Source organism: Miscanthus floridulus, chromosome 17 (assembly GCF_019320115.1).
Source record: "Miscanthus floridulus cultivar M001 chromosome 17, ASM1932011v1, whole genome shotgun sequence".
NCBI classification, from domain to species: Eukaryota; Viridiplantae; Streptophyta; class Magnoliopsida; order Poales; family Poaceae; genus Miscanthus; species Miscanthus floridulus.
Window position 1 is genome coordinate 25,076,618 of NC_089596.1, and position 8,924 is coordinate 25,085,541.

The following is an 8,924-nucleotide window of genomic DNA, read 5'->3' on the forward strand; positions in this document are numbered from 1 at the left end:
TAAATATTATTTTAATATTGGTATTTAATTTAATAATATTGTTATTTTATCATACGATTTGTATATTTTTTAGTAAAAAAAATTTAGTTGTCCCGTAGGAACCTATAGACACGCTTGCTAGTTTTTCAAAAAAAAAAAAAAAAAAAAAAACGAACAATGGCCCTCCTTCCTCGTATCCCCGAGTCACCCTCCTCCGGAGCCCAAACCCAAAAAGCCCAGACCGATCGACCCCTGCATCCAAATCTAGGTTTTCGATTCCCCTCCACAGGATGTCCGACCCTGCCGCCGGAGGCGCCATGGTCCCCGCTGCCGGAGGCGGCGGCGCGTGGGCGAACGGCGGACCCCGCTTCGGCGACATGGTCTGGGCCAAGGTGAAGTCCCACCCGTGGTGGCCGGGCCACATCTACAGCGTCAGCCTCACCAACGACGAGGAGGTACACCGCGGCTACCGCGACGGGCTCGTCCTCGTCGCCTTCTTCGGCGACTCGAGCTACGGGTGGTTCGAGCCCAGCGAGCTCGTCCCCTTCGAGGACAACTTCACCGAGAAGGCGGCCCAGGGCGGCAGCTCCCGCAGCAGCTTCGCCGCCGCCGTGGCCGAGGCCGTCGACGAGGTAGCCCGCCGCAGCGCGCTGGCGCTGCTCTGCCCGTGCAACAACCCCGACGCCTTCCGCCCCCACCCCATCGACGGCAACTTCTTCCTGGTCGATGTCCCGGCATTCGACACCGACGCTGACTACCACCGCGACCAGATCCGGGCCGCGCGGCAGCGATTCGTGCCGCGGAAGGCGCTCGACTACCTTCTGGACGCCGCCGTGACTCAGCAGGACGCTGCGGAAAAAGCCGCGCGCACCGTGCCTGGGATGGAGATGGCCGGGCTGTTCTCGGCGTACCGCCGCGCAGTGTTTTCGCCGATAGACAACACCTACGCCCAAGCGTTCGGGGTGGATCCCGAGCTGGCGCTTGCTGCCGAGCAGAAAGCCGCGGCAGAGCGAGCTCAACGAGGTATCAACACTCACATGCCCAATTCTAGCTTCACTATTGACTGCGCTGTTGTTCTTGTTGCTGTGTACTTGAAATTGATGGCTAAACAATGTTACTACTGCTGTTATAGATCATGCAATAATTATTTTGATGTGAATAGTGGAGTGGATCTGATTCAAATGGTTTCTCTTTCTCTTCTGTTGAACTGCTTGTTGCATGAAGGATGTTGCATCTTTTTAACAGGGAGAGATTATTTAATTCGGGGTGATACTAGTCATGCAGAAATTTGTTGATTAAATGGTAACTTGTATTGCTTCACGGGATTCAATCCAACCTAGTAAAATATGAGACATGCATATCCAGAGATCTCGATCTGTATTTGTTCTAGAAATTGGATGCCTGTATGATAATATATCATATATTTGTCTGTATGATACTATCCTAATTTGTATGTGAGTTAGGTTCTAGCTGTGTCCTAGAGAAAAATCATCCATGATCTTGTGGGCATGAAGTGTTTGTATGTGAGTTAGGTTCTAGCTGTGTCCTAGAAAGAAATCATCCATGATCTTGTGGGCATGAAGTGTTTGAAGCTGTGACTAATTTGCATCATTAAGTTTTAAAGCTATGACTAGTTAGCATCATGGTGTTATTGGAACCTTGAGATGTTTTACTTCTGTGTCCATACACTGCATGTCTAGGAAGTTTTTTCTGTAGTATATTTGGTTCTTTTGCACTACAATGGCCATTATCATATATTTGGAATTTGTGGTTCCTTCCTATTCTAGTGTTTGTTGTTGCACATCAGTTTTCTGTTCATTCCATCCATTGAAGTGAGATCATAAGGGTTCACATATAAAAGCTGCATGTTTGATCAAACTGTTTGCTTGTCAAGGAGTGGATGCACCTAGATTAGACAAGTTGATCCTTATGCATGTAGTCAGTACAGAGCAATGAATTTCATGTTTTGTAAAAGAACTGCAATAAACTGCGTGAAACTGATTCTGAATGAACGCCCATGCGACTGATTAAATATGTTGATGACTCATTCAGATATGAGGATTGATAACTTTGGGGTATTCTTGAACATAACACCTTCTGTTCTGGATGCATCATTTGCCTGTTCATCATGGGCAGGAGGCATTGAGGTAAGCTGGTTGAGTCCACATGTACATGGCGAAGGAAGGCACTGCGCTCCACATTGCTCTATTGTGGTGCTTAGTAGCTTTTTTTATTTATATATAAGCATGTATATACAATATATGTCGAATAGATATGTTAATCTGAGCATTCAGAGTAATTGATTTGATTAGACTGTGCACCTTAAGTAAAATCCTAACATTTGTAAATGAGGTATCACTTCACAGGCATTAGGTGAAAGTCCCCGGGGAGAGAGTTTTGCCTAAGCAAAGCAAGTCCTATCAGACTTGCATCCTACGTTGAGACCAAAGACTAAACCCGTTACAACTGCGAAAACCCACCCTCAGCAAGGATATTGCGGAATGCTATAGATGCCATGAGTAACCTGGTGTGCCCAGTCCCACATGCCATCATCTTTCCATACCTCACCTTGATCCTCCATTATGTTACCACACTCTGCAGTCTGCACTGGTTTTGTACATGGCCAGTCATTGCAGTGTTCTTGGAGCGGGAATACTTTGCCTCGCAGTCACAGCTCCAGCCTGTCTGGACTCACTGACAAATGGCTAGCTGCTAACGAAGTGTACTGCTTGTGCCTTCCAGGGATCTAACATTAACATGAAAGATTCAGCCACTGGCGTGCGTGCCCCGTTGCTGCGATGATAAAGCTTTCTCTGAGCCATATCTTCCAGTGCTGCGATGATAAAGCTTTCTCTGAACCATATCTTCCAGTGTCAGTGTTGTGTTCCTCTTGAGGATGAAGACACGCCGGGGAAAGACTGATGGCAATATAGATTACTATTATACGCTAGGGGAAAGACTGTAGGTTTAGCCTAACTTGATAGCTCTTGGCACTCTGTTTTGCACAGGGCTTGGAGCTGATAACAGGCTCCTTTTTCCAAGCCTATATAGATTAAACACAGGCAAGCACTAGATTAGAAGGAAACAGTAGCCCTGGAGCTTTAGCCCCGTGGTGCGTGGTGGTATCGGAAACAGGAAGCAGTGCAGAATATCACCCTGTTCGCTGGTGCTGATGCTGGATTGGGCTGGCTGGTGCTGGTTTTTTTGTGAGACGAAAAAACTGTTGGCTGGTTGAACCAACAAGCGAGCGAACATGGTGTACGATGACATGGGAGTATTCCCTTGGTGGTGGTCAGCATACTGTAGCTTTTGTGTTCGTTGGTCTTTGGCCTCCTGCTGCTAGCCGGGCCAGCAGCCACCCTGGAGATAGTCACTGGGCCCGGAGAGCAGCGTGGTTCAGCCCGTTCTGGCCTAGGACCGACCAACCATCCCATTCCCAAACATTAGGAGTTGCTGCAATTTCAATTCTATTTTTTTATATAACAATCTTATATAAATAGACAAAAGAAGAGGAGGAAGAAAAAGTCATAGCACCTGATTCATGAATAGAAGTTGTCTTAGTGAGGGGGTAGCTGTGACCGTGTGTGAGGTGCCTAATCCATGCAGTTGTAGAGAACGTGTCTCGTGCTGGTGCGTGTGCACGTTTCTTCACTCACTGACGAGTCACTGGAATGGAAGTCGAAGCTAGTGCCAGGCCGAGGCAGTTTCCTTTGCCAGAGGTGAAAGCAACGGCGCAGGCAGCGAGCCATCCGCATCCGCCACCACCAGCACGCCTAGCCTCCTCTCGGCTAGAGTGCCTGGCGTTACTCCGTGCCACTGCTGCCTGCCGCCACGTCTACAGAGATTAGCGTCGCCAAGCGCATATGCCAGCCGCTAGCTTCTTCACACAACAAGTAAATTAACGTTTCCCAAGCAATTATATTACGGCTAAATTAAACTTGGCTTTTGAGCCTTTGAGATGCATGTCCTGGCCATCACTACGACAAAAAGACGACTTCCAATACATCAATCACTGGTGCTAGTACGATCTACTAGCCATGTTGCCGTCTAGCCACTCCGACAGTCTGACTGACATGTCTCAAGTCTGAACCATCACACACATTTGACACTAGTCATTGTGTTTACAAGAAATACTTTACTTGGGCATAACTAGTTTCTTTATTATTTATACATACAATCGTGGCATTATTTTATTTCATTATTGTAGATAGAAATCAGTAGTTTTTTTTAATCATTTGTGAAGCATTCACGTTTGTACCAGTAGTGGAGTAGCTACCGCTCGGTCTCTCCGCCTTGCGTTGACTGCAATGTTGTGTGTGCCTGCTCTGCTTTTCTGCTGCTCAGCTGACTGACATAGTGGGACAGACTGACTGACTGACATGGCCCACTCCGATGTTGATGCCTTGCAGCGCGGCCGCTCAAAGGGGGGCTCAGGAAGACGGCGGCGGAGCAGGCCACGCCGGCGGCCGGCCGCCGGGGGAGGAGCGGCGCCGGCGGGGCCGCCGCGCGGCTCATGGAGAAGATCGTGCCAGGCGCGTCCGCCATGAAGGCCAAGTCCAGCAGCAAGAAGGACCAGTACCTGCTCAAGCGCCGGGACGCGCCCGAGGCCTCCTCCCCCGCCGCCCACCGCCAGCCGCAGCTCCCGGACGCGCCGCCGCCCGTGCCTGCGCCCGCGCTGGACGACGGCCCACCTGGATTCCCGGCCAGCGGCGACCCGCCCACGCCGCCGCTGCCTGGGAGCTCCATCGCGGACGAGGACTTCATGCTGCTGCAGAGGCGCACCCCGCTCGTCGAGGTCCCTCCTCCCGCCGCCCACCAGGCCCAGCCGACCGAGGGACCCGCCGGAGTCGCGGTCGCGCCCAAGAAGGTGACCAAGCCCAAGAAGCCCCGCAAGCGCGAGCGGGAGGAAGGTGCCGATGCCGATGCCGATGCTAGCCCCGACGCCGTAGACGCCGCCGGCGAGCCCAAGAAGAGGAAGAAAAAGAAGGATCTTTCCAACCTGGACGGCTCTGGTGCCGGCAAGGCCGCCGTGGTTCAGGACCCCAACGGGCTTGACCTGACGCAGGTACTATCGGACATCCGGAACCTCCCGCTGGCTCCCTTCCATGGCGCCGACCGCCGCATCTCTGACACCGCTCGCTCCTTCGTCCTCGCGTTCCGCTCAAAATACTACAAGAAGAGCTACGAGAACGACCCACCGGAGGAGTCGAAGAAGATGAGCCTGGATAAGCCTACTGCCGCCGCGGTCCCTGACGGCCAGTCGCCCAAGAAGAAGAAGCCTGCTGCACCGAGGCCTGGCGCAGGCAATAATGACCCCACCAAAGCCGGCGTGAAGCGCGGGCCGTCGGACCGCCAGGGGGAGCTGGCCGTGAAGAAGAAAGCCAAGCTCGATAAGATCAAGACACTGTCCAGTGAGAAGAAGGCCGCCGGTCTCGGTCTGGAGCAGAAAGACACAGCGGCGGCGCAGCAGCAGGCAGCACGGGCTGCAGGCGGCGGCAAGGACAACAAGGCCGAGATGGGTGGTGCGGCAGCCAAGAAGAAGGAGCCGGCGCCGGCGCCCAGGGTCCGGACCCCGTCGCCGACGGCGCTGATGATGAAGTTCCCGCTGAAGAGCACGCTGCCGTCGGTGGCCTCCCTCAAGGCGCGGTTCGCGCGGTTCGGCCCGCTGGACGTGGACGGCATCCGCGTGTACTGGAAGTCCCACATGTGCCGCGTCATCTACAGGTTCAAGTCCGACGCGGAGGCCGCGCTCAGGTACGCCAAGGACAACGCCATGTTCGGGCAGGTGGACACGCAGTACCACCTCCGCGAGGTCGAGTCGGGGACGGCGGGCCGCGAGCCGCCGCTGGCGGCGCCGGAAGCGCCCCCACAGCAGCAGAAACGCTCCGAGCTGCGGCTCATGGAGACCGCATCGTTCAGGCCGGGAAGCTCCGGGAATGGCGCTCCGCTGCCCATGTCCAGGGCCGGGGGCGTGCCGGCGCGTCCGGCAGTGGGGCAGCAGCAGCCCAAGTCGATCCTGAAGAAGAGCACCGATGAAGGAAACTCTGGGACCACCAGGGAGGTCTCCCGTGTGAAGTTCATGCTGGACGGCGCGGACGGCGGCAAGCTCGAGCCGCCCGCGCCGCCGGCGAGCGTTGGCGGCGGCAACGGCGCAGACGGGGGCGTCAAGGCCGCCAAATCCGTGGGGTTCGCTTCTTCTTCCCAGCCTCTGCAGCCACCCCCGCGCGCGCTGCAGCCGCCCATGCGCCCGGCGCTGCAGCAGCAGCAGCCTCCACGCGCCGCCGTCACGCAGCAGCTCCCTCCACCGCCGTCTCTGCAGCTGCAGCAGCATCTCCCGTACCACCAGCCTCGCGTCGCCGACGGGCCTCCGCAGGTCCTTCCCTCAGGTCAGCTGCTGGCGTACCCACCTCGCGGCCACGGCGAGGGCCCCTCCGCGCTCCCTGGGCCACCACTGCCGCCGCTGCCGTACCAGCCTCGCCCCTCCGGCTTCCCTGGTGGACAGCAGCAGCAGGTGGGGTACCCGCCTCGCTCCGGCGACAGCCCGCCGCTCCTCGCCGGACAGCAGCAGCAGCAGTTCCCGCCTCGTCCCGTCAACGCAAACGCCGCCGAGGAGGTCCCGGCGTGGAAGAGAGGGGAGAAGGAGTTCAAGGAGGAGGTGTGGAGGCTGATGACGGGGATCGCCAAGATGGTGGAGCCGCTGACCGACAAGAACGGCTTCTTCCCCTACCACCTGTTCCGAGCACAGTGAGCAACTGAGCATGCGTGGCGCCCTACTCGAGGTGGGGTCGCGGCAGCTGCGTCGTCAAGGTCAATGATCATGGTCATGGTCAGCTGCCGCGTTGTATCCGTCGGGCCCCAGGGCCAGTAGCAATAGCCGTAGTAGCAACCGGGACTTCGCCGGAGAGGGGACAGAGAGAGCGAAAGGCTGGCAGGTGTGCCTGTTCTGTTCCTGTGGTAGTTTATTTAGGACTCTGATTTCGTACTCTGGTTTATCCGTTTATGCGAGTGTGTGTATGCACTCCGCCGTCTAGACTCTGGATAGTACTTATGCAATGGGATGTTGTTCTAGTGCTTGTTTTGTTTGTTTTAAAATCCTCTTCATTTTGCAGTTAATAACTGTAGGTTTTATTATTTTTGCAATGCAAACTCTAATCCACTTTCGGTAAAGCGCTCGTGCAACCGCACAACATCGCTTCCCCAGCCGTCCATTGTCACACATTACCTGAAGTTAGGGGGTGCATCCTCCCCGACTCTAGAACTCTGACCGTAGTTGTAAAACCCTAGTTTTTATGAAATTACTACGTTTTTCTTCGATTTTCAATAATTTTATGTCTTCGTAGAAATTAGGTGTACAATTGGAAGTGTCTGGTGGGGTTTCTTGCGGAATAACATAACAAAGAGACCATCCCCACAGCAAAGAACATCTCATCCAAACCACTCCTTACCCTAAAGCTATTACACTAGGCTAACCCAGCCATTGTTAATAATGAGGAAGCAAAGCGCCAGCGATCGTGGTGTGAGAAGGCGGCAGTTGGGCAGGTGTGGCTCGTTGGCCACGGGTTAGTGGAGGGCGGGTTCGACTGGTAGGCGGTGTGGTAAGTCGACAGCCACGGTCGGTGGTGGATGAGTGACCGTGCGATCGGTCTCAAGCAATAACTCAACCCTTCCACAAATTAGGAAGGGTACTTGAGTAGCACTCAAAATTCATTTAGGGAAGAAATAAGCCGAGTATAGTCTTCTTCTCTTAAGTCGGGTCTTTTTCCCCAATACAAATGGATTATGAAGTGAAGCATAGTAATTTACCCCTCAGTACACAAAACAAGCCTGGAGCTGACTGAATCCACAAGCGTAAAGTATGTATAGAGTGTTCTTACGTCTTCCTCCAATCCAAACGTTCCGACATGGTGATCGCCATTGCCAGTTTTAGTAGTAGCACCAGTCACAACGTACGTGAGACCTTGTAACATTTCAATCATAACTAGTGTGGGTGCCCACGCTTCGCGTGGGAAGGAGTGCGTAAAAAAAGGGGGGGAAAAAGATGGAACGGATGTGCACTGTTTCATAACGGCATTTACTGTGCCCGTATCGGGTTTGTACGGTTTGTTATCGGGTTAGCACGGTTCTTTATCGGGTCGGGCACTGTTCATCACGGGTCCAAGCACTGTTCATCGTGGGTCCCGGTACGCTGGCCTGCAGTGTCTGCGTCTTGGGGCAACCCCGGATGAACAGTATCGTAGAACAAATTTAAAGTTCTATATAGATAGATAACCCTTGCTCTGTCATTTTCGTCACCCGCCACGTGCCAGTGACACTGATGACCTAAGTTAGAGGAACTGATTGTCACCACCAGTCCCTTGCAAGTTTGGCATAGGGATTTAAGGATTTCACAAGCTGTCTCTCTCCACATCCCATATTGAGGTCCTTTTTTGAATTCCACAAAATGCCTTTTTTGTTTTTGAAAATAAAACTCTTAGTGGAGACTATGTTTGCTTGTTCGCAACAAACAATTGTCTCATCTGTACCAAACCAATCAAATGGCCGGCATCTTATTCTTGTAGTAGTGGAAAATGATGGAAAGCTACTAGTATCATTGTTCACATTGACTATTCTTCAACTACAATAATACTATAATAGGCACATATAAATATGTGTAAATATACAAGCAAACATTATCTTATAATAAACTGCCACTGAAACAAACAAAAAGCCATATACTCCATTGAGGGTCCACTTTTGGAACGCGTGATTGAAGAAATACAAGAATATAAAAAAATGAATAATACATATGCAAAACATAATTTTGTAGTAATAAGTGTTTGGATAAACTGTAGTAAAAACACATGAAACAAAACAATGAGGTTAGACTAGAGGTTTTTCCTTGGTTTTTCTCTGAAACCAAACATAAAGGAAACGACAGTGCTATGGACGTCTGCATCCGGACGCCC

At 52.5% G+C, this 8,924-nt stretch overlaps 1 protein-coding gene across 1 annotated transcript; it reads left to right on the top strand.

Moving 5' to 3' along the window:
- The first annotated feature begins 214 nt into the window (after window positions 1-214).
- On the top strand, window positions 215-6,971 carry LOC136514989 (PWWP domain-containing protein 1-like). The gene is made up of 2 exons (XM_066508694.1): window positions 215-1,002; window positions 4,389-6,971. The coding sequence occupies exons 1-2, from the start codon at window positions 270-272 to the stop codon at window positions 6,725-6,727; spliced, it is 3,072 nt and encodes a 1,023-aa protein (XP_066364791.1). The 5' UTR covers window positions 215-269; the 3' UTR covers window positions 6,728-6,971.
- The last annotated feature ends 1,953 nt before the right edge of the window (window positions 6,972-8,924 follow it).

Bases quoted from the DNA above. Each gene is read 5' to 3' on its own strand.
- LOC136514989 (XM_066508694.1), top strand. From the start codon at position 270: ATGTCCGACCCTGCCGCCGGAGGCGCCATGGTCCCCGCTGCCGGAGGC. The intron at 1,003-4,388 runs GTATCAACACTC...GATGCCTTGCAG, and splicing joins GGCAGAGCGAGCTCAACGAG to CGCGGCCGCTCAAAGGGGGG.